Source organism: Terrapene carolina, unplaced genomic scaffold, assembly GCF_002925995.2.
Source record: "Terrapene carolina triunguis isolate 2854851 unplaced genomic scaffold, T_m_triunguis-2.0 Scaffold88, whole genome shotgun sequence".
NCBI classification, from domain to species: Eukaryota; Metazoa; Chordata; order Testudines; family Emydidae; genus Terrapene; species Terrapene triunguis.
In genome coordinates this window covers 40,397,820-40,424,405 of record NW_020664439.1, presented here as the reverse complement: position 1 = coordinate 40,424,405, position 26,586 = coordinate 40,397,820, and the positions used below count along the sequence as shown (strand labels likewise).

Genomic DNA, 26,586 nt, shown 5'->3' with positions numbered 1-26,586 from the left:
AATTTGGCTTCATGTATTTTGATATAAAATATATTTCCCCCCACAAATAAAGCACTTCAAAATGTGCAAATATTTTAAAGTTTTAGTATCTAATCCTGGAAAATAAATTCCCCTTACCAGCCCCGCATGGCTGTAGTTAAACCCTAGTTCTCGAGATATTGTCCAATTGGCATGTTCTTCAGTCACTGTCATGTCTGGAAACTTTACAGGGCTGCTAAACCAATCAAATTCCAGCTCTAAACATGGAGTTTCCTGAGGAAAAAAGAATTTTCATGATTGTTCTGAAACAAATTATAAATTAGAAATCACTATAATCTGAACAAGTAGATGTGTGTTACTAAGGCTGAAATTAGAATATAAGCATCAATTTACCTTATTTGGATTTGACCCAGTAACGCCAATAGGATTTAGCAGATCTTCCAGCCCATGAGGCACAGGCCACAGATTCAAAGCCATTTTCCCAGACACAAGAGTGTCTGTATAATCAAACATGTTTATATTTCCCCAAGCCAATGGGCAGTGTTCCTTAAAAAGATCAAATGATCATTAATAAATGAGAGTGAAGAGTGATCAAGTTATAGTACAATATTGGATTTCAAGGAATAAAGGGAGGAGGAAAAAGATTTTTGAAAAACTGAACTATGGAATCACACAATTATAAAGTAGATCAAAACACTATTTGTATTGTAGTGCATTGACACTATGGGAAACCAGAAATATAATTTATCAAAATGAAAGCCAGCATAGTTAACAGCCACTATTTTTCCTACATTTTTGACTTGCTTGTTTGTTATATCTTGATTTCTAAGTTTTCTAACCAAGAAAACACCACCACCACATACGCATGAAAGTCATGTGCATGCACGCTGAATCAAATATTTCTCAATACTTTTTTCAGGCAATCTTGTTTGGATATCAGGTGTCAGCTGGATTAAGGAAAATAGTGTAGTAGAACCTTGCTATTAAGAATAAATAATGTATTACCGTAATTAATCAATTTTTTAAGTTATCAAAAAGAGCAAAGCAAACAATTAAAAGGCAAGAATTACATCGCAAGTTGTACTCTGTTCATTTTGACAAATCTAGTTTTAATTATTTGTGATAATACTTAATTTACACAATATATTACAGAACATATAAGATTTGTCATGAGACATTACAGCACTATGTCTCTGCTATTAAATCCTTACTGTCAAATGTGGAGAGACAGTGTGTGTGAAAGTATGGATTATCAAATATGTAGGTTAGCAGAGAGCAAATTATGACAGCTGTAGCATATTTTCCCTGTGAGACTTCAAACCTCTGTCTTGTCAGCTGCTGTGACAATCATTTCAAAGAACACAATCTAAACAGTTACAGCTGCCTACCAGGATTTTTTCCTCAAGTAAGTCTTTCAAGGATTTTAAACTGCACAAAAATGCAAAGTCTTATATACTCACAAACTAACATAAAAAACGGATAGTACATCAGAACACACCCACACACACACTTAAGACCAAAGTTTTTGAGCCTCGATGCTTAAAGTTAGGATCCAAAACCCACATTTTAGGCACCTCAGTAAAGCTTGCTGATTTTTTTCAAATTGCTTAGCAACCCCAACTCCCATTTAAGTCAAAAGGAGATACAAATGCTCAGCACCTTCTCACACACCTGTATTTTTTAGGCACCTAAGAATGGCTTGAGGAACCTAACTTTAGGCACCCACGTTTGAAAATTTCGGCCTAACCCTTTCTGTTCAACAATACAGACCACAATTAGTGCTGCATGGATAATATACAACAAATATATCAGGTAACAAAAAAATTTATTTGTAGTCAAAGTTAAGAGAAGTTTCTATACATCTTGGGTGATATTTTAATCAAATAAAAATTCAAGAAAATAAAAGATTTTGGTAAGACCAACTTCTATTGAAGTGTTGGCCAACTGTTCTTCCCAAACTTGCCTGCCTGGAGTTTTATCTAACAACACATTAGAACTATTAAAATTATTAAATATTTTACCTCCTTAGCACCCTTTCTGCCCTTAACAGAGCAGATGGAAAGGCAAAGCCGAGCAGCACGTGGGAGATCAGGAATGTACATGTCATATGACAGCCATTCATTCCATCTGTGGGATTTTAAAAGTAAAATAAAAACCAGGTTAAAACAGATAAAACTCAGTACACTTTAGTTAGTAAATAGGCACAAAACGATATGGAAAAATCAGAGTTTGTTCCTCCTCCAAGCATATTAAATATATATTTCTACTCTAGAAGAGCATCATCATCAAAATGGCACTTTCTGATTGAGCAGATCAGCCTCCTGCATGTATTCAGTCACGTCTACTGCTTTTAGTCACCAAAGTCTTTATTGCTTTTTACTCTGGTTAGCCCTGCAGAACCAATGTCGCTCCGAGAAAGTGAGCTGGATTTTATTCCTTCTTGGGCAGCTCTTCAATAGAATTGTTTACCAAATTTAATCAACACTTGCACAGACTCCCTGACTGTAATTGTCAACGTAGGCCTAGTCTGAAGACATGGGCTTGCATAGTTGTTATTGAGGATTTAATTTGGCCTGCAAAATCTTTAACTATTCATGAAGATGCATACAAAGTAAAGAAGTTGGCTTGACTCTCAGAGCCCAGTTTGAGTTACAAGAGGTAGTTAGTTGAAAATATGTGTTTCTACTTGTAAACTCAGTATTGGGATAATTCGGAAACAAACAATGCCATATTTATAGTTACATTACAATATAGAGCCACGCATTTTTAAGCACTTTAGTAGGCTTAAGTCGAGCAAAAAAATTTAAGCACGTCAGAACAGGATATAACTAATATGTAAGGCTGCGGGTTTGTCATGGAGGTCACGGGATTCCGTGACTTTCTGTGACCTCCGTGACTTCTGCAGCGGACGGTGCGCCTGGCTCAGGGGCAGCTCAGGCAGCCCGTGCTGCTGCTGGGGCAGTCTTGGACCCCCGCACCCCCGCCAGCAGCAGAGTTTGGGTGTGGGGGGGGGGCAGGCGGCTGGGGCACAGGACGAGGTGAGGCGGGCTCTGGGCGGTGCTTACCTGGGGGGGCCCTTCAGGAGCAGTGACGTCCCCCTTCCTCAGTTGCTAGGCGGAGGCGTGGCCAGGCAGCTCTGCATGCTGCCTCCGTCCAGAGCGCTGGCTTTGCAGCTCCCATTGGCCAGGAACCACGGCCCATAGGAGCTGGGACGGTGCCTGGCCACGCCTCTGCCTAGCAGCTGAGCGAGGGGGGTGTCGCCGCTTCCAAGGAGCCCCCCCAGGTAAACGCCACCCAGAGCCTGCCTCACCCCTTCCCATGCCTCAACCCCCTGCCCCCTTCCACACCCAAACTCCGCTGTTGCTGGGAGAGTGGGGGGGGAGGCGTGGAGCCAGGTAGGGAGCCTGCCGGCCCTGCCAACCCCCCCGCCCCAACACTAGCGGGGGTCCCAGCCTGTGCGCCACCACCTATGCCCCCCCAGCACCAGCAGGGGTCCTGGGCTGCCCCCCCCCCAGCAGCCAGGCTGCCCTCCCCCAGCACCCGCAGGGCCCCCAGGCAGCACTTACCCCCCTACCCCTCCTCACAAGTTTTATGCACTGGTATTTTTAGTAAAAGTCATGGACAGGTCACGGGCCATGAATTTTTGTTTACTGCCCATGACTTATCTGTGACTTTTACTGAAAATACCCATGACTAAAACGTAGTCTTACTAATATGTAAATAGACGCTCTCTGAAGAAATCCCCCTCCCCTTCCAAGATGTAGAGGAAGTACTGTCACAGACAAATGGAAGAAAAAAAAATTCAATTCTGAGGATATAAACCCTAAGAGGAAGTAAATGAATGAAAAACTGTCATACACCACTGGTCAGTTTTACATTTAGTAAAAACCAGTGTCTCCTCACTCTTCTCCCTGATGTACACTTCCTTTTCCCGGGTATGATAAAATATTGTGTTTTTTTCTTAAGGTTAAGTTTCGCTACAAATTTGGTATTTGTATTTACTAAATGCCAACAATCTACAGCAGTGGTTTTCAACCTGTGGTCTGCAGGTCCTTGGGAGTCTAAGATTTCCAAAGGGGTCAGCCTCTCTATTTGAAAATTTTTAATGGTTCGCAAATGAAAAAAAGGTTGAATATCTCTGATCTACAGCGATACTTCCTGTACAACAGTGTAATAAGAAAGAATAATTTCCTAGCTAGCTAATGGGATACTTTCCAAATATTTGCATAGTTATATTAATTATGATTCTGTTGAGACTGCACAGGAAACAATTAACAACACTGGAGAAGAATACTTGAATTTAGTACAGGATGTCTGTTAGCCAATGAAAGTCAGAGAAGCCTGAAGAACAGTGAGTGCAACCAATTACTGCACTGTAACTAATAAAATAAGGCTGTAAAGGTTGTTATAATTACAAATGGTTTCTTCAAATGCTCCATTTTACAGAGCAGCAGGATTGAAATTTTACAGTCTTTTATAAGTGACAGTAGGGATTTTCATCTCAATAGCTCCCTAGCATTACATACTCTGCACATGAAGGCAATTTTTGGAGTTCCATCACCTTTTAACCTCCATATAAATAATAAACAGGCACATACTCTGCTCTCTGCTACAAACACTAATACTGGGGTTACTTCACTGAAGTTAATGGAGTTACTTCAAATTTACACTTGGGTGTCAAAGAGCAGAATTTGGCTCTACAGAACTACCAAGTATTATCATTATTATTGTTGTTACAGACTTCTTAAAACATGTTGAATATATCAACTTATATGTTTGGCTATTACCCTACAAAAGCAAAGATGCATAATTATATTTTCTTTGTTGGGTTGCCAAGTTAGATTTCCTCTGTTCGAAGAGGGCACCAGCTTTTAAAAATTGACTATGCTCATGGAAGAACTGAAAAGCTAACACAAAATGCTAAAAAGGAGCATTTTAAAAGCGAACATTAAGTTCTTAAAAGTTGCAAGTGTATCAATAGTGCTCCCTTAGCTCTACATAGACCTTACTCTTTGGATTTCTGCTTAAAAGGAGACTGATATTATTTAAGAACATAAGAATGGCCATACTGGGTCAGACTAAAGGTCCATCTAGCCCTGTATCCTGTCTTCCGATAGTGGCCAATGCCAGATGCCCCAGAGGGAATGAACAGAACAGGTAATCATCAAGTGATCCATCCCGTCGCCCATTCCCAGCTTCTGGGAAATAGTGCTAGGGACACCATCCCTGCCCATCCTGGCTAATAGCCATTGATGGACCTATCCTCCATGAATTTATCTAGTTCTTTTTTGAACCCTGTTATAGTCTTGGCCTTCACAACATCCTCTGGCAAGGAGTTCCCACAGCTTGACTGTGTGTTGTGTGAAAAAAATACTTCCTTGTGTTTGTTTTAAACCTGCTGTCTATTAATTTCATTTGGTGGCCCCTAGTTCTTGTGTTACCTGTATTATCGTAGCACCTAGGAGTCTTAAGTCATGGATCAGAAACCCACTGTGCTAAGTGCTGTACAAACAGAACAAAAGGACAGTTCCTTCCACAAACAGCTTGTAATCTAAGTATAAAACAAGAGACAAAACAGATGGATACAGATAGATGGGGGAATATAAGGACACGAGACAACGATGGTCAGAATGACAGGCTGTGGCCTCTGTGCACCAGTGGCCTAGTTTTTGTTCATTTTTTTGGAGCCATCACAGAAAAGGAGAGAGTTTGAAGGAGGATACTGATGTAGCTTTGCAACTATTTACTCGGAACTCCTCTAATGTGTGAGGGGCAGCATGGGAGAAAGCACAAAGGTGTTTGAAAACTTAACAATTAGAGGATGGATGCTGTCATCATTGACCAATCGGAGGAAAGAGTCAATATCTTGGTAGTGAATGAGAGATGATAGGTAGCGCAGGCTGCAAGGGGCTCTGAAAGTGAAGATGAGTAACAGGTTTGATGCAAGACAGAAGGGGAAGTCAGTGGAGGGCCATAAAGAAAGGGGTGACATGGTTAAAGCAACAGGCTAGGAAAATGATTTTTGCAGCAGCATTCTGAACGGTAAGACTGAATTAACCAAGGCCAGAGAAAAGGATATTGCAGTATTTGAGATATGCATTGATGAAAGGTTGAACAAGAGTTTTAGTTGTGTGAATGGATGGGAAAGGTTATATCTTGGAGTTGTCATGCAGAAAGAACCAACAAGACTTTGATCTAGCTTGGATGTGAGGATCTAGAGAGAGGTCCAAGTCAAAGATGACACCAGATTATGAGTGTGAGCAACAGGCAGGCAAGTGGGGTTGTCCACAGGAAAAAGAAAGGAGGCAGCTGGGAGGCCTTCAAGGGGAAGATAAATAGCTCTCTTGTAGCCATGTTGAACCTGAGCTGACAGCAAGACAGCCAAAAAGAGATTTCAGAGAGATACGCTAAGATATTAGTTCGGACAGAAGGAGACTGGAGTAGAGAGGTAGATCTGTGAGTTGGCCCCAGAGAGTTGAATTTGTGTTTGTGGAGGAGATTACCCAGAGAAAAGAGAAGGGGACCAGGGACAGAGCCCTGCAGAATTCCCCCCCCCCCCCAAATTGGGAGATGGCATGATGAAGATCCTCCAAAGGACACGCTGAAGGAGCAATGAGAGAGTTAGGAGGAGAACTAGGGGAGGGAGAAAACAGTTATGGAAGCTAAGGGAGGATAAGATTTCAAGAAGAAGGGAATGGTCAACTATCAGGTCAACGAGGATGAGGATAGAGTACTAGTTCTGAGATATGGCTAAGAAGAGACCATTGGCAAGAGCAGTTTCACTTGAGAGCAAGAGACAGAAGCTGGACTGGAGAGGGTCTAAGATGGAACTAGAAGGGAGGAACTCCAGACAGCAATTGTAAACAATGTGTTCAATAACCTTAGAAATAAAAGGGAAAAGGGAGATAAGGTGGATAGAGGAGAGGAGAAACAGAGAATCAACCACCATAACAGTAGAAGAGAAGGCTGAAAGCAGACAAGTTGTTAGCATTGGATTGGAAATAAGAATGTCAAAATGGCCATATCGGGACATACCAAGGGTCCATCTAGGCCAGTATTCTGTCTTACGACAGTAGCTGGTGCCAGATGCTTCAGCAGGAGTGAACAGAACAGGGCAATTATTGAGTGATCCATCCCCTGCCATCCAGTCCTAGCTCCTGGAAGCCAGAGGCTTAGGGACACCCAGAGCATGGGATTGCATCCCTGATCATCTTGGCTAATAGCCACTGATGGACCTATCCTCTATGAACTTATCTAATTCTTTTTTGAACCTAGTTTGGCCTTCATAACATCTTCTGGCAACGAGTTCCAAAGGTTGACTGTGCGTTGTGTGAAGAAGTGCTTCCTTTTCTTTGTTTTAAACTTGCTGCCTTTTAATTTCATCCTGTGACCCCTGGTTCTTGTGTTACATGAAGGGACAAATAACACACCCTTATTCATTTCCTCCACACCATTCATGATTTTATAGACTTCTATCCTATCCCCACTCAGTTGTCTCTTTTTCCAAGCTGAACAGTCCCAGTCCTTCTCTCTCTCCTCACATGGAAGCTGTTTCATACCCCTAATCATTTTTGTTGCCCTTCTCTGTACCTTTTCCATTTCTAATATACCTTTTCTTGAGATGGGGCAACCAAAACTGAATGCAGCATTCAAAGTGTGGTCATATCATGGCTTTATATAGTGGCATTATATTTTCTGTCCTATTATCTAACCCTTTCCTAATGGTTCCTAACATTGTTAGCTTTTTGACTGCAGCTGCACATTAAGCAGATACTTGCAGAGAACTATCCACAATGACTCCAAGATCTCTTTCTTGAGTGATAACTAATTTAGACCCCATCAGTTTGTATGTAGAGTTGAATTTCGTCTGCCATTTTGCTGCCCAGTTACCCAGTTTTGTAATTCTTCAAAGTCTGCTTTGGACCTAGCTATCTTGAGTAATTTTGTATCGTCTGCAAACTTTTCCACTTCACTGTTTACCCCCTTTCCAGATCATTTATGAATATGTTGAACAGCACTGGTCCCAGTATAAGCTCTTGAGGGACACCATTATTTACCTCCCTCCATTGTGAAAACTGACTCTTTGTTTTCTATCTTTTTACCAGTTACTGATCCATGAGAGAACCTTCCTTCTTATCCCATGACTGTTTACTTTGATTAAGAGCCTTTGGTGAGGGACCTTGTCAAAGGCTTTCTGAAAGTCCAAGTACACTATATGCACTGGATCACCCTTGCCCAGATGCTTGTTGACCCCCTCAAAAGAATTCCATTCAAAATATGGAAAGGTCAAGTGACAGGGGGAGTGTGCCAATAAGCGATACTGAAAAAGACCAAGTGATAGTCTGGGAGGGGGAACTCAGCAACAGAGAGATCAGAGAGAACAGCACTTGGTGAATTTCCACATCAACAGCTCTTTTGGTGAATGGGAGAGTTAAACCAAGACTAACAAAATCATTCATTTTCCTATTAACAAAATGTAGGTCACATTAGATTATTTTTTTACCATTTGTATTGTTTACTCAGCATGGATAGTGAAACTAGACCAGTCTGTTTAGAGTCAATTCACTTTCTGGTTCTCATGAACCAGTATAGTGCTGCTATGTTTGGTTTCTTGTCTTGGGTGGATGAAGCTCCCCTGCAAGAGGCTAATGCAAAAGGGATACGGATGCAGATTCTGGAACGCAAATGAGCTATATCAAGTGATATAATCCTCCACCAAGAGAAAAGGGTGGCCTATCATGAAGCTTCTGATGAGCATAAACTTCAGAGGCAGCGGCTGTCAGTATAAGCCACCTTCATTTCCATCCACATGATCTTCTCAGGGATGGAAAAACAAAAGTGCGCACAGCCTCTCACATAGTAGGGAGCTAAAGTACAGCATGGTTGAAAAGATTCCTTTTAAGTGGATTCATGCTGCAGTCAGTACAGAACTACACAACTCAGAACCCCCAATACAGCCGCAATCCCTGTTGTTGGCTACTAGTACCTGGTATCAGAAGACTAGGGATATGGAGGGGCAACTTTTTCTGAAAGTTCCTTCCCCTGAAATTACAATACAGGGGGGAAATGGCTATCTTGCAGCCTCAAGAGCTTTGGAGAAGAGCCAGTGGCTGAAGACAAAGAATGGAAAAAACTTTTTTAATGAATATGATAATGTTCTGGACTAACACCTTTCATCATTCTTTCCCTAAAGAGAGACTTCCTCCCCAAACATCCATACACTATATTAACACTGCAGATAAACTGAACCACAGCTACTGGGGGAGAGAAATTATTTTTCAATAACCATATATTATATAATTAACAGGCCTAATAGAATATCTATTCATTCCCTTGGAGAGCAGTAGTGTTTGCAAGCAAAATTTAAGTACCAACTAATAAACTTTTCTAAAGACATGCAAGGTCAATCAGACAGAAAATGTGAATTTGGAATTATTTTTGAATACATTCTGGGTCTGATCCAAGCAGATACTGAGGCCCCACAACTATCATTAGAGCCAGAGAGCGAGCACTGAAGAAATTGCAAAGTACTTTTTAGAGATTAAGACCTTTGTTTTAAATTCACTGGCATACATTCGTACCACACACATTTTGTATTTACATCACCACCATTTGAATTTCCACATTTCGTTTTTAGACACAACCAGAGTAGATCTAATCTATTTAGGTTTTCAAATCAATTAATTTCCATTCTAGTGAATTGCTCTCTGATCTTCTCTTTGCCTCGTAGCTCTTCTTTACATGGGCCACAGTGTATGTCAATTCCACCTTTTCCTCTGTATTTTTATTTATACACTTTTCTCTTCTCACTTACAAAACTCTTTTCCCCTAACAGTATCTATTCCTATATTTTTTAAAGCTCTTTCTATTCCCTGCCATATTTCAGGGGCATCCTAATTCCAGATTTCCAGTTGTCCTGAAGCCCTAACAGCATTTTCCCCTCCCTAGTGGCTTGTGTTGGGTTGGTGGACATTGATTAAATCACAATCCAACATGTTGATAGTGAAAAAGGTTTCCACTTAAAGCACGGATCTCAAACTCAAATCACCAAATCACAAATAAGGACTAGTACGTTGGCCCAAGGGCCGCATCACTGAAACCTTTTCATACAACGATACAAAAGTATAGTAAAAAATGAAGAGTAATATACTATGCTATTAAAAGTCAATATTAACTTTTTAAAAACTGTAATGCAAAAAGGGGTTTTAGTAAAATATAAACACCTGTAACTATTTCTTATGTGGTCAGTAACACTGATGATGATCTACACTAACAGCCTATCAACATAGCTGTAATGGCAGGAACTTTTTAAAGTAACTATTCTTACAAAATACATTGCCACTTTTAACAAATATTCTTCCCAACTACTCACAGCAAAGAATCAAACATACTGAACTTCATACCTCAGACTGCTCATCTAGTCCATGAGGCCCCGCCCCTGCCCCGCCTCTTCCCACCCCTTCCCCATCCCGATTCCAACCCCTTCCCCAAATCCCTGCCCCAGCCCTGCCTCTTTTCCACCTCCTCCCCAAGCATGCCGCCCCTCCATGCTCCCCCCCTCCCTCCTGGAAAGTCCTAAGGGCCACCAAACAGCTGTTTAGAATCAGGAAGCACTGGGAAGTAGACAGAGGAGTGGGGACGCGGTGTGCTCGGGGGGGAGGACGAGGGGGGACGGGGGAGTGAGGGGAGCTTGGCTGCCGGTGCACTTGGCGTCTATGGCAGGCCGCAGGAAATAACTCCGTGGGCCGCATCGTGTTTGAGACCCCTGACAAAGTGTGGTTTTATTTTGAGAAGTGATTCTATTAAACTGTATTGTGAGGTTCCCTGTTTATTATGCCTCACTCATTGAAAAACAATTGCCCAAACAGATTGTTTGTATTGTGATATTGCCTAGGAACCCCGTCATGTACCCAGATTCTAGTGTGAGATCAACAGAACAAGTGGTAGAAGACAGTATGTTAAGCAGCCAGCTCTGCAAACACACCTTGGGATCTGAAAGTCAAGCTATGTTTGTCTTTTTGTCATAGTGATAGATTCTGCAGGGCAAACACTTGTGCAACCCTCTGAAAAAAACTGTTGCATGTTACAAGCAGAATGTGAACTTGCAATTGGAGCTTTGCTAACAAGTCACAAGCCAGAACAGAATCTAGCTCAATTTTCAGTAGCTATGCTGGTTCTGTATTGTAAAACAAAAAGGGGAAATGTAGCAAATTTTTGGGTCACAGACAAAACTCTGAATACACGTAGAGAACAGACCTGTTGAGTAAAAGGTTGCTGCTTTTACATAATATTTTACAAGCCAAAATGAAGATCTGCAAAGCCTAAATTAATCCAATTAAACAAATTTGTAAACGGAAATGAGTAATCAATTTAAAAGGAAAACTCCAGTGATTAATTAGAATTCTTAGACAGCTATACACGTTAAATAAGAACGTTTTTCGTTTATGATAAATGATTTTCAGTACCTCCTTTTAGAAAATAAGGCTTGCTTTTTCTCTTGGTGGGGCCTACTATCTTAATGATACTCCCCTGTTTGATGGTAAAAATTGGTACTGACAATCTATTTCTGCTTTAGAAAACTCTGGAAATCAGATTTCCCTGAATTGTTACAGTAACATTATTTACCTGGGATTGGAACAAGGTACCCTTTGAGTATTCACATTGTCACATAATGGTTCTCCTCCATGGTAGATACCAGTTCGGACATAGATCTGAAAATAACGTATTTAAGCATTATCACCTGTTATAGCCCATTTGAATGCTAGACCCTAGTCTGAACAAAGATTTTACTGTAAACACCAACACTATTAGATGCTGATTAGAACCATGTGTCACACTTTAATTTCTATCAATTTGAGAAAAAGCTATATGGCATAAATGAGTTCACATACTGTAAAGTATTCTTACTGTGCTTCTAGTACAAAATTTTAGTTTACTATCTCTGCATCACCATTTCAAAGTTAGTTATGACTGCATTTCAAATAACTTTAAGTAGTAACATAACTGGAATTTATCCTTGATTACCAGGGCAAGCCATGGGGATGGAAGATAAACTGGGCAACTTCCAAGCACGCAAAAGAGCTAGGGTGGTAACAGTTTACGCTGAAATCTTTCTTTCTTTCAAGTAAGGGTAGTAAACATGTCCCAGTTCTTACAGTAATGGCTCTTTAAGCATAGTATTTGTTGTTTTAAGATACACAAGAAAAATCTTTACTTATTTTTTCCTGCTTCTCCCCAAGTTTATTTTAGATAAATCACCAAATTAAGACCTGATACTACAAATTGCTAAGCATCCAGCCTCAATGCTTTGGTTTTCACAGATTGTAAGTTACAGTAATATGTAAAAGGGAAAATTTTAGAAGTTTTATGATGCTTCTTATTAAATGAATAAGACCAAAATTCTCAGATTTAGGTGTCTAAAACAAGTGGCCTAATTTTCTAATGTGTCATGTAATTCCTAGTACCCACTGAAATTAATGTCAGCTGAGGGTGCTAAAAACTCTGAAAAATCAGGTAATGTATTTGGATACCTAAAGAAAGATTTAGGTACTTTAGGCAGCCAAGTTTGAAAGCATGGGCCTGAATTTATGTACTGACTTCTGTGTATGTCAAAAGAAAAAATGGTGGCATTGGGAGCAGCGTGTGCGCACACCACTTAACTTCTGGAAGATACTTTCAATTTTGTTTTGTTTTTTAAAGAGGCGTCTATATGGCCTTTTCAAATACACTGCAGCTTAACCATAATTTTTTCCTTATTTGATGGTCTATCACAGGGGTCGGCAAACTTTTTGGCCCGAGGGCCACATCTGGGAATAGAAATTGTATGGCAGACCATGAATGCTTACAAAATTGGGGTTGGGGTGCAGGAGTGGGTGAGGGCTGTGTTTGGGGGTGCGGGCTCTGGGGTGGGGCCAGAAATGAGAAGTTCAGGGTGCGGGAGGGGGCTCCAGGCGTGGGTGAGGGCTCCGGCTGGGGGTCCGGCCTCAGAATGAGGAGTTTGGGTTCAAGAGGGTGCTCCAGGCTGGAATCGAGAGGTTCAGAGGGTGGGAGGGGGATCACGGCTGGGGTAGGGGCGTGGGGAGAGGCTCAGGGGTGCAGGCTCCGGGCGGCGCTTCCCTCAAGCGGCTCCTGGAAGCCGCACCTCCCTCCTCTGACTCCTATGCTGAGGTGCAGCCAAGTGGCTCTGCACGCTGCCCCGTCCGCAGGCCCCACTCCTGCAGCTCCCATTGGAGCGCCAGAGGGGACCATTGGACCATATAGGAGCTGAAGGGGGGGCCATAGCTCTGCTTCTGGGAGCCGTGTGGAGTGGCCCCCGACCCTGTGCCCCGGCTGGAGTGCTGGAGCAGAGCAAGCCCCAGATCCTGCGCTGGGGAGCTCGAGGGCCGGCTTAAAACAGCCTGTAGTTTGCCCAGCCCTGGTCTATCATGTACTTTTAGTTAGAAAATGTGCTTTGAAAATATAAACTTTGCTAGTTGTCGGTGTGCTCTGTATGCGCTAAGGCCCTGTCCAATACTCACTGGTCAGTGGGAGTCCTTCCACTGACTTGAAGTGTGAGTTAGGCCCCTAATCAACACTAGTAGCAGGTATCAGCATATACTGTTGACCAACTGATTCCCTAATTTTGTTAGAGAGGCCTATTGAACTGAGTGTGGCTCAGTGTTTTCATTCTGATTCTAGGCAATAATTTAACATCCTTGCATTCAGAATTTCACTTACCTTGTCAATGTCTCGAATGTTTACATTTACATAGGTGGCACAAAGAATTCTTATCCTGAGAGCACTGTTTATGACCCAGAGAGATTTGGCTGAAGCTTCACCATTCATGTATGGTGTAGCTGTAGAGATCCGCCTGGAATAAGATGGCATTGTAAAGGTATCCAGTGGCAGCTGGGTATAAAGGCTTTCCTTAGCCATCAGCATCAGGTTGGGCATTCGGCCAAGCATTATACAACTTCTTATGTACTGCAATAGTTGGAAGAAAAAAAGAAGACTGTTTTGCTGTATTTTCTTTGTAATCAACACTTAAAAATATTAAAGGAAAGTGTATATACAATCCAGAAGACTAAAAAAATTACATTTAATGAGCTCTTGTAGCAGTTATCTTTATAGCATCCTTTACATTGTTTTCAGTTACAACACCAATGCTTTTAACTAGCTTATTGCACATGACCAAGCAGGCAGCATGATATACAAATTTTAAGAAAAAAATAATTAATGTCTGCAGCAGTAGCACATTCTATCTGAATTCCATGTTTCCAGCTAGCAGTAAAGGGCTGGAGGTGTCGTGTTACAATTGAGGTACAGTCTCTAAAGAGAAAGCAACACAACTCAGTCAGTCTCTGTCACCAGGTCTATTGAGTAACATTGATGTCTGCTCCAAAGGGAGCAGCTCACCCACTCTTCCATCCAGTGGTTCCCTGTCAAAGTGATAGCTATTACTTAAGACAAAAAACCACAAGGCTGGGAGAAAAAAAAGAGAGAAACCCAGGGACAAAGAAAAATTAAAAACGACTTACCTATAATTTCTGCAGTGGAGGGATACTCAGGATTGTTATTTCAATAACCACAAAGCAAACAGGAGTTAGAATATCTATTTCTAAATAAAAATGTCATTTACAGTAGTAATGTCTATTTTGTAATTTAGCATTCTCTCTCTCAGGAATGTAGGGTGGTATTTCCAAAAGTGCTCAGCACTGGCTCTTACTCGATCAGAATAAATTCCCACAGACTTCAATGGGAGCCTGGGTAGACCAAAGCTGAGCACTTCCGTTGCATTTTTATTTACAATTAACTGTACACAGTAAAGTCAATTGCACAAAAATTTAAGCTAGTTGGCTAATATGAATTTTCATTTTCTGCCTTCTGAATTAGTTTAAGAAATGAAACTTAAGTCAGTCACATAATCTTAATACATCAGTCCCTTACTGCCCTCCCAATTTTAATTCTTCTAGTGTATTTTTAAATAAATCTATTAATTTACAACAAGTAACTCACCTTATACTGGCTCAGAGGATATTTTTCTAGCAAGTATTCATCACAGCCGCACACTTTTAAAATATACTTCCCCTGGTACTCTAAAACGCAGAGTTTTAGTTGTTCAGATGACAGCAACATACTTCGTGTTTTTTTCCTGATTGCTTCAGCAATAACTTGCTCAGGAACACAGTCATGGTTGATTTTTAAGGTATATTTCTGCTTGTCATTGTTCGGGGACACTATTACCCATATCACCACTATTATTTGCCCTGGAATAATGTGAAATAACATCAGATTCTATTATTGCCCACACATAGTCTTCTAAAGAAACTGGTCAGACTCGAAATTGCTTGTCATAATCCTTACTGAAAGAACATGCAGGGACAATTCACAGCCCAAAGTGCAGAGAACCTTCTGCAAAAGTGCTCAGTGGACTCTACTTACATGGACTTCTGAAAAAGCCATTCTGGTCTTACTGTCCAAGTACATGTACATTCAAACTGTCATTTAACTACAAAACTATTTCTAAACAACTAGTACTTATTCAGCCAATCTTTTTCCACTGACAATATGTCTATTCTGTAACTAAGGACTAAAAGATAGTTTATGTTTCCAGGATCATTTAATTCTACATGTTCTAAATATTATTAGAGACACTTCTGAACTCAGACAAAAATGCTAATAGCAGCTGGCAAATCAGTCCACCCTGTCACATAATCACTGAAACAGTTGCATCAATCAGTGCAATAACTGGATAACTCAAGCTGTAAAAGTTTTCCTAGTTCAATTTTCTATATTCTATGTGCTTGATCAAATGTGGCATTTCTTTTGAGTTCAACTCCTACTAAGCAGGTTATCCTGACTGAAGACAAAGCGTGTAACCAAATTGTAAGACGTTGCTACAGTGTATTAAATATACTACATAAATAACAATTCACCTGTCGGCCATCACGAATCGTACTAACTGAAATTTTTGTGAATAGAAATAAGTACCATTAAGTCATTATAGCAAACATTTGTTTTACCTTTATCTAGTTTACTGTATATGTGCTTGGGCAGTTCAGGTGAAGATTCAACATTTGGCGGACAGACATATAATGCTCTACTATGGGGTGCATTCACATCTCGAAGATCCACTGCTTCTTTACAAACATTAAGAATATTTCTTCTGAAGTCCTGGACTTCTGGATCCTTAACCATATCAAATTCACAGACAGGCATGCCAATAGCAAAACCTAAGATATTGAAAAAATACTTAAATAGTCAGTGACTAATAAATATATTGTAGTACACTTTTCATAGAAATACTATTTTTCTATTGCTTACAGAATAAACATCCTGTATTTAAGCAGCTTATAAAAGCAATTCAAAATACTTGTTCACACTTTATATTAGCCACTAGTCCTCCACTCCTGCAGCTATGCTGTATAATGAAATCAACCTTATAATGGTAACAGTATACCTGGTAAATCTGGCAGCACTGCATTCAGGAGCACATGAAAGGGTTAGAACGGCATACACTCACTGAAGTAACCTGGGAGCTTCTGGGTCACTATAGGATGCCTCCCCCTGACCTCATCACAGCCAACATCCTCCAATAAGAACAGGACTAATGAGACTTCCTCTGAAGTCAGTCAATGAAGCTCCTTAAATTAGCCAGAGGAGTTGCTGTTACAGGACTCTCCCCAGACCTTGACTGGGTTTCACAGTGTGCTCAGAGCCCTCATCAGCTTCCTTCTATAACTTCAAGATCTACTTTACTGCACGTCAACTTTTCAATATTCTAGAACAGCTACAAGATTTAAGCTTTGACTGTCACATTAGGCACTTAACTTAGCTCTGGAAGATTCAGCAAGGGACCAATCCTGCAAATTCTCACTCAAGCACGTAGTTCCATTTACCTCAGCTGGACTACCCACAGACGTAAATGTTTACAGGATGGAACCCTCAGATTCTGGGCGTCACTTCAGAAACATGCTATGGGGATTGAGGAGGCATGCAAAGTTGTATCAGCATCCCCATTCCCGCCTCCTGCTGAGGCCACAGTTGCTTGTGAGGGGTTATTCGGCCACTCCCATCCGAGGGGCTGGAGGGGAGGAGTGGGGGTGTCGGGGGAAGTGTGTCCTCACTGACGGCTGGCCGAGGGCAGGTATTGAGCCTGATTTGCTCCAGACTCAGCTTTGGCCCAGGCTGCCACCCGAGGAGCAGTGCTGACAATGCAGTCAGTAGGAGCTACAGCCTGACCCAATGCCCCCACAGGTCCAGGGGAGACACCACAGTGCTAGTTGGTGAGGAGCTATGGCAAGGCTGGGCGGAGGGCCAAACCAACTGCCCCCCACCCCATAGCAAATGATGCCTCTGCTCAGACTGTACTGATAAGTGATTAAGATAACCTATTCAGGACCACTATTGTATTTTTCAACTTTCCTGAACTTGGAAAAAAGTCTATAGGGGTTCTCAAACGGGGGGTTATTATGTGGGGGTCGTAAGCTGTCAGTCTCTACCCCAAAATCCCACTTTGCCTCCAGCATTTATAATAGTGTTAAATATAAAAAAAAATGTGTTTTTAATTTATGGGCGGGGGGTCGCGCTCAGAGGCTCGCTGTGTGAAAGGAGTCACCAATACAAAAATTTGACAAGTACTGGTCTATACTAACCATTTAGTTTATCCTAAGTAACATTTTGGGGCACCTTGGGGGGAAAAAATAAGTTCTCTCACTTGAGATGTCCCTATTACAATAAATTTAAGATGCATCTGTTAGAGGCTTTAAGATTGGCTCATAAAACTTATTTTTAGCATGAATATTTACTGTAGTGCCACATTCAAGTGAGCAGTAAAGTTGCAAACTCAATGAAAAAAGTGAAGATTTTTATCACCCGGTTTTATCTACAAGATTTTATTTTACAAAATATAGTTATCTGATTTTTCAGACTGATAGACTGGAGGATAAGAAGAAAGCATTTATACAAAACTGGTTTGCTGTAGTGATTATTCCAAACAGTTATTAGTCAATCAAATACACCAAGTAGTGAGAATACTCACTCAACATTGTAAAAGAAAAGAAGGAGTGAGCCAACTGGTTTTGTACTGTGATGTGGTTATAATTGTAAAACACATTGTTGATCAGTGCAGGATAGATAAATACAAAAGCATACTACCATAATTTGCATTATTAAACCAAACATTCCCACCTAGGTTTGAAAAAGTTCTGCTCCCTCCTCCCCCCCATCTCATTCTCTCTGTGAAGTCTTCTTTTCTAAGCATGCTTTAAAAAAACAAAAAACAAAACAAAAACAAGGCTATTTAAAATCATTATTTAAATCTTTTTAAACAATTGACTTAAATTAGATTGAGGCTACGTAAAACCAATTAGACACTCTGTGTTAACACATTACATTAAAATTTATAAATGAACTAGCCTATTTGAATTTTCCAAAATTGCTATATATAGGCAAAAGAAAAAATATCAAAAATTAAGGCTCTGATCTTGTAAACATGTAGGCAGGTACATAACTCTGCTCACAGGAATAGTGCCACTAACTTCAACAGGATTACTCATTTACTAAAAGCTAAGTGCATGCATAAGTGTTTGCAGCACTGGGGGCTAAAATTGTATTTTATTAAAAAACTTCTCTCAGTAGCATAAAATCTTTGTCATTTCAAAACAAAACTGCTTCAGTGTTAAAGAAAATTATTTCAATACATTAAACAAAGTTATTGCAAACTTTATTAAAAAAAAATCACTCAAGCCAAAGTTTTCAGAAGCAGGAACCTAAAAGTTAGGCTCTTAAGACACACAGTATGGATGTTAATGAAATCCTGGACTTGTCTTTTTCATTTTAAGTGTGAAACTTCTTAGCAGAAAAAAAACTCTAATAATCTGAAATTCTACTAACAAGCAGGAAACTAATTAAAAGAAACAAGTAGAAAATATCCACTTTAGCCATACAAGAATATAAAATAGGAAGAGAAAGAATTAGCAACATATAAATAAAAAAAAATCTGATTTGAATGATAAATATTACTTGATATTTTAAAATCATGATTTTTTTTTATCCACTGTCTTGTTTCCTCCACTCTCCCCTTCACACTCACAAACTCACCCTATCTACTTATACCCACCCCTTCATACACTTTTCAAGCCCTAATAGCCAGCAAACTAAACAAACAGCACCAAAGCTATGGAGCCAGAGAGACAATGCTTTGTTGAGAACCCAAGGCCCTCTCACCCCCTTTGAACAATCTGCTAGGAAAGAGTGGAGTAGACTTAGACCAGATCACAACTACTTGCCCAGTGGCTGCATCAGAATTTAAGTGCTTCAGAATTTAAGATTTTTTAAATCTCTAATCAGTCTCTAATCTTTAAGAATACAAAAGTAGTTACAATGAGTTTAATTTTATTCTGCTATTACATGTGGGCAGAATCTGGAAAAATTACCATTTATTCTTTCCCCTACGCTCACTTTAGGATGAAGAGGAAGGTTCTGGATTCCTAACAGGGTGCTGACCACGGACCCTACACACAGGAACTCCATCTTTGGTAACCATCAGCTATCAAGTGCCTAAAATGTGAATTCCCCAAACACACTGGATGGAGGCACTGTCTCTCTTGGCACTGCTCCCTGATTCTCCTAACTGCTGCAAGAATAGCGGTTGTCTGCACTGGTCAACCCTTTCCCAGCCTCCATTTGGGGTTCTCCTCCCTAGTGTATACCTCCAGTGCCTACCTCTGTGCTGCCACCTAGAAAAGTCACAAGCAACAAAGTGAAATCGACCAGATTCTTGGTCAGCTTCACTGTTGCTTACAGGGTTCCCTATTACTCTGCTGCAGATTGGGAAGGCTTTGAGTAGCTACAGGCTTGTTTACACACAAAAGCTGTACCGTTTTACCTATTCCGAAATACAAGGTACAACCCTAACATCCGTTAGCTCTTCAATCATTACTGTTTCACTGAAAATCTCAAATTGTTTCTGACTGTAAGGTAATAAATCAAATACAATCAGTATCCAGTTACAGTGTGCTCTTCCTTGGCATTCATTGCTCATGCTTGGGACCATATGGCAAAATTACCATGGAAAGCAAGTAAAAGGAACCACGGTGGAATTTTCCAAAGCAACTAAATCTGTGTCTACAGACAAAAGTTGTATTGCTTTCACTATACTGAGAGCGATAAAACAGTACAATCCCACAAGTGCGTCACAGTTATATTAGTATGGCTTATACCCATACAGGAAGGTGAAGAAACCATTCTGGTACAAGATACCTTTATAACTGTGTCCACACTAGGGATTGTAATGATATAACTATTTCACTTTAAAAAAAAAATAAAATAAAATAAACATCCCTAACAAAAATAGTTATACCAGTACAAAAACTGCAGATAAACCAGGCAAAAAGAAGGACATTGCATCTATCTGTTTACAGACTTAGAAAGATACTGACTTATACTTGGTTCATGGCTGGAAATTTATCTTCTAGCCTTAATGGCTACACACTTTTCCTTTTAAACAAAAGTTTTGAGTCTGCAAAAGTTGATGACTTATTAGGGACAACTTCACATTCACCATAGTTAAGTGGATTTTTCAAGCCCCTTCTCCACCCCACAGTAGGAAATATCTGTTTTATATTTTGACACGGCTACACCAAAAGCTCCCTACATGCTACTCCCTGAAACAATCGAGACAATCAATAACAGGAATGACTTCAGGGTTCAGAACCCATTTGTACAATAATTTTACCCATTTTAAGAGGACAATTTCTACTGTTTTAAAATTAGTAATAAATAGTATTCCACAACCATTTCTGGGGAACTGTATAAAGACAAAACCAAACAAACAAAAAAAACCCACCACTTTCAAATGATTTTTTTTTTTAAAAAAACACTTTCCACTGACATTTTGCTTTAAAAAAAAATCCCTCCACTGCTAGTGAAAACCTACTCGCTCTCCAAAATGAGAACTGCAGCAGTTAAAATCCCAACTTTTTATTTGCACAACACAATAAAAGAGTGCTGGTTTTATTGTGATCACTGTCTTCGCTATATAGCTCATAACACCACCCTTAATCTCTGCCAGACAGCAGCAGTTTTTGCAAGATGGCAGCAAGTTACAATTGATGAGAATCACGTGCCCATTTCAACTCCTCTTTCAGTATTTTGAAGAGGACAAGCTGATTAAGTTTATTAACTAGGTAAATCAGAGAAGCTTTAAAACACAGAACATCTTACCAATTTCCCGATTAAGAATCTTTTCTTCTCTGTTGCCTACTGGTTCAATGACTTTTAAAAAAGGCTGAAAGAGCCGCAGGTCGCAAAGTCGCCGTGTTTCATCAAAAAATTCTTCTCTTTCGGCTTCTTGTGTAACACTTACGAAAATGTAAGAAGATTCATCTTGAAGGAGCTGATAAAGAGGGTATTTTCTTGCTTCTTTGAAGAGTTCATGCTTGATAGTCAGTAGTGTGGCCTCACGGAGGCATTCTAGAGTCACTATCATTCCATTAGGTAGAAGACACTCTACAAGGATCCTTGGTGGCATCAAATGGATGCCCCATAGTTCACCAGATGATGGTCTTGGAGGCATCTTCTTAATCTTTTGGTAAACTTACAACAGAAACCAGTTTAAGCACAGATTCCTACAGGAGAGACCTAAATAAATGTAAAACATTAAAACATATTATAATGAAAGATATAAACCTCACAAATTAGAACTGATAGAGCAGCTTTATCTAGACTCTTATATAACCCCAACTGACATAGTATCTGAGCACTTCTGACATGAAATTGGGGTAGGACATACAAATTATTGCATTTTACCAAGGAGGGTGGGGGGAGGCAAACCCAAAGTCGGATGTCAAAGGAAGTTCTGGGGAAAATCCATATTTTTAATATGGATTAAATCCCTCAAATGGCACAATTAATAGCAACACAGATGTTATTCATACTTGTTGCAAACTTATAACAATATGCATATAGTGATTTGCCAAAAAAGTAAAGTGGATTAATTTTTCCATTAAAAATGATTTGCACACTTATGCTTGAAACACATTTAAACAATTCTCTTCATTCCCCACTACATTACCCCCAATAATTAAAACGCTCACCTGTAAGTTATAAATAGCTTAACCTCACAGATGACTATGCTTTACAGTTCCAAGTTTCTATTTTTAATACAAATTGAAAGGTAGGCAATTGTGCTAAATAATCACTTTCAGGTCTACACACTGAATCTGTACAGTAATCTGCTACTGAAACATTTCCCAAATTCTCATCAGTGGTCTTGCCAACCCACATACACATCTCCAATCACTGACACACAAGGCTTTGAAGTTCTTCTATCTAACAGCTAAACACTAGGTTTTGTTCTCTGCTAGGGTAAGACTAATTTGAAAGATTGAAGCTCCTATGTTCACATGCAACACTCAATTAAGTCAATAGTCCCCATCCCAAATGTTCTGAAAGTAATGAGCCGGGATGCCTGTCAGGGTGCTGTCCCTCCATTCTGTTTGGTATAAGTCTTTGGTTAATATGTGTCTGATAACCCCTCTATCCCAAAATCCTCATGGTTGCCGGAAGGGAGAAGGTACGCTCGTTCTCTTTCTACTCAGACCTCCTCCCTTCCACCCCAAAGCCTCCTGGCTGCTGTGAGGGTTGGTTAGAAAGTTTCTGCTATCCTATAGCTCTCTCAGCTTTCCAGCTGCTGCAAGGAGCACATTTCCACTACTCTGCCCTCTTTTTTTTGTGTTGAAAACTGCCACTGTTCAGTTTTCTCAAGGAGCAACAGAGTGAAAGTGACAATTCTTTTCAGTTTCACTGCAGTCCACAAAATTCTGAATAGCAATAAGATTGTGATCAGCCTTCTCTGCTGCAGCTTTGGAAATTCTACAAATAGCAATATAAGCATTGGAACTCTCTATTGCAGTTTTAGTAAAATGCTACATTGATTTACACTCTAATCATGTTTAGAAGGTCCTTTATCACCATAAAGGCTAGTTTTTCTTTTGTTTTTTAATGAAAGCTTAGATTCTGCAGACGTTAAAAAAATTTCTCCATTTGACCCATAGGAAGGCAATGTAGATTTGGATATTTTAAGTTCTACGTACGTACACTCAGACCTATTGACTGCTCAACTAGATCGTAAATAAGAGTTTAATTTGAGATTTAAATTAAAATCATCTTCTGTATATGGTGTTAATAACAAAAGAGTAGGAGTGAAACTGAAATTATATAATCCTTTAATCTGAGTATTTCAAAGATCTAAAGTAGGTAAAACGGGGATTCTTACAGATGGGGAAATAAGGTGCAAATGGTTAAATAACTTGCCAAAGATATCAAAACAGGTCTTTGGCGGAGAGAGAGAGACCCCATGACTCAGTCAGTCCTTTGCTCTACTGACTATATAGCATCTATTGCTTTCTTTATTGTTTACATTAGCATCCCCATTTCACCGATTTTTAAAACAAAACTAAATGAGGCAAGGAAAATAACCCACAATTGTTTGTATTACTATGTTAACAAATCCATGTATTAATACACAATTACTGTAAATCTATTTAAACAAGCTTGATCTTGCAATTTTCTAGAAATCATATGCAGAAATCAAATTTTCTATATATTTTATTTTTTCATACACGTCACAGCTGCATTATATCCATGTCTCCCTCTCTCCCATTCTTCAGTGTCAAAAGCCATTATATAGAATGTATTTCAGTCTCTTATGACAAGAGATAATGATGCAGAAATTCTGATGTCCCAAAAGGATGGTGGAAAAATATATTATGAGAAAAGTGTCAAGCCAAAAAAAAAAAAAAAAAAAAGAAGAAGAAGTTGTACTTATTAATAGAAGGATACAAGCCAATCGTTTCTGGAAGTGTTGGTCGTACAACCAATGAAGAAATGACAGGCTGGCAACATTTTCCCCATCACTGCTTTTGTTCCTAGTCAACCAAGACAAGAACAAGACTCCAGTCTACACTACCAAAATTATGGTTGTCTAACAAATTTATAGTTAAATCATATTCCAAAAAGTGTTTTGTGTGTTTTTTTTATTTTTATTACCACCAGTATGGTCAGGAGAGAGATATAGGGGAACCATGTTACAAACCTAGATATCTACCACTGTTAAAATTTGGGTCTCATGTTCAGAACATGTTTTCTGTCCACATATGCAAAACAAGTGATAAACATGGATGTGTCCAAATCATCCTAACCTCCATGATTAAGCCTGTTAATTTTTAAAAAATGCATACACTTTTCAGCAGCCTAATGTTACAGAACTAGGCCACAGTCTGCACTACAAAAATTATTTAATTTTAGATTACAATATCAAACAATTCAGCAAGTCTTAGCAGACCCAAAATAATTTTTCGAAATAAAAAAGCCAATGATGTTCATGAAGTTCAAATCTTAAAATAGTCAATGTGTTTGTTTTCTAAAAGAGAGTGTGTTGGCTGCAAGTAGGCCAATGGGCAAGTCACTATTTTAGAACAATGACACTAAAGCAGCGGCTTATGTTTCCTCTTCTGACAGAGTAGGGGCTAGAAGCGTATGCTGGAACTGTGCGCACATTAATTCTATGTGCACATTCACTCCACTTTTGCATGTAAAGATACCATCATGGTTTGCATTTGGAAAGTAAAAGGATTTCTGTTTACATTTTCAAAGTATAATTAGTGTTTTTGTCTTGTTTTGAGAAAACTGGAAGGCTGTCTGGAATAAAGTGAATCAATTCTGTTCTTAAACAGCTCAAGGAATATTACTGTAACAAATTATTTTGGAATAGATAGTACATAGACAGAAATAAGGGCAGGGATGAGCACTTCCAAATCATGGTTACAATCCCCCCTCCAGACCACCAGAATTTTGAGACACCATAAGTAGCCAGCAAGACCAAACTCACAGCCCCCTCATTGACCAAACTACCAACTCTTTGGGCTGGTCACAGCGTCTTCCTGAACCACCGTGTAACTGCATTCTCTTTTCCCAACCCCACTAACCACCTGTTGCAATTATTGCTAATGCACAACTATATTTTAGATTGTGACAAAAGAGTATGCATGTAACATATTTAACTTCCATCTTCATTCCTCTGCATATGGAGTAGTTAAAAAAAAAGCTTTGCAGACCATTTTCCTATTTGGTTGGGTACATACATTTTTCCAGTACTAAGAGCTATGCTGTCTGAAGACATACAGTATTTGTCTAAATCAGTCATCTGTATCATCCACTTTCTGGTGAACAAGAAGTGACCATAAAGAAGGCCCAAGATCAAGAGCAAAGCATTCTAGCTTTTGCTGTCATACAGTAGAACCTCAGAGTTACAAACTGACTGGTCAACCACACACCTCATTTGGAACTGGAAGTACGTAATCAGGCAGCATTAAAGACAAAAAAAAGCATATACAATACAGTATTGTATTAAACGTAAACTACTAAGAAAGTAAAAAAAGAAAGTTTAAAAAAAGATTTGACAAGGTAAGGAAGCTTTCTGTGCTTGTTTCATTTACATTAAGATGGTTAAAAGCAGCATTTTTCTTCTGCATAGTAAAGTTTCAAAGCTGTATCAAGTCACTGTTCAGTAGTAAACTTTTGAAAGAAAAATCATAGCGTTTTGTTCAGTTACGTACATTTCACAGTTATGAACAACCTCCATGCCCGAGGTGTTCATAACTCTGAGGTTCTACTGTATAAGACTAACCCTGTTCTGGATAGATAAGGTAGTCTCATTTTCTCATGGTATTGCAATGAGCGCAGAATTAAGGTAGTTTGGCTACCTTAACTGAACTTCCATTCAATAAAAGGTTTCATTATAAGCAGAGCTGGATGAACTTTTTCAACTGAAACTTTTTTTTGGTGAAAATTGCAGATTTGGCAACACCAAAACATGTTAATTCCTGTTAATTTTGCTGAACTGTTTTTGTTGGGGGAGGGTTTTTTTTTTGTGGGGGGGGGGGGGAGGGGAAGAGAACCTAACCTCCCACCTGCCTAAACATTTCATTTTTCTATTCTGAACAACCTTTCATTTAGAAATGTACTTCAGCCTTCTTATAAAAAGTAAACATTAAAAAATGCTCAACATCTAAATGAAACATTTCATCTGACCAGAAATTTTTTTTTTTTGCACTTTTCAGAATTGTCAGCAAATAGAAAAATCGGTTATTTGCCCGGCTTTAGTCATAAACTGCTGTATACAATTAGCCAAGGCTACTGGGCACACTTTTGTCATGAACATTCATCTGAGGTCTTTACAAAGTTTAATGTTATTTTTTCCTCAACCACTTCTTTCCTGAAAGTAAGAATTCCTGCAGCAACCCACTCAAACTGTCATCATCCAGGAGAAGTGATCATCTGATCAGAAGAAGCCATAACAATTTTCTGAAACTTGCAGGAATCTCTGCCAAAAGATAAAATGCAGATAATATATCGGCTATCCGATTGCCATAGAACATTTAAACAAGCAATGGGGAACAAGATCAATAGTGGAGCTAGACAAATGTTGTCCAATTAAACATTGTTTCATCAGAAAATACCGATTTTGATGAAGAAAAATGTTTTGGTGAACCTATTACAGATTTGACCTAACTTTTGTCAATGAACATGCCAGGGGGCCTGTGTTCCAGGATCCACAGCACCACG

General features: G+C 39.5%; 1 protein-coding gene across 2 annotated transcripts in view; it reads right to left on the bottom strand.

Annotated features, from left to right (window-relative positions):
* Nucleotides 1-26,586, bottom strand: part of PIK3CA (phosphatidylinositol-4,5-bisphosphate 3-kinase catalytic subunit alpha) — a 67,126-nt gene that overhangs the window by 19,342 nt on the left and 21,198 nt on the right. For both annotated transcript variants that reach the window (XM_024219538.3, XM_024219537.3), the window contains exons 2-9: nt 21,184-21,600; nt 15,981-16,190; nt 14,974-15,224; nt 13,696-13,941; nt 11,605-11,690; nt 2,001-2,106; nt 373-525; nt 118-252 (exon numbers count right to left, since the gene is read on the bottom strand). In XM_024219538.3, the coding sequence (XP_024075306.1) occupies nt 118-252; nt 373-525; nt 2,001-2,106; nt 11,605-11,690; nt 13,696-13,941; nt 14,974-15,224; nt 15,981-16,190; nt 21,184-21,535 (1,539 nt within the window). In that variant the 5' untranslated portion in view covers nt 21,536-21,600. The remainder of the gene's footprint in view (nt 1-117; nt 253-372; nt 526-2,000; nt 2,107-11,604; nt 11,691-13,695; nt 13,942-14,973; nt 15,225-15,980; nt 16,191-21,183; nt 21,601-26,586) is intronic.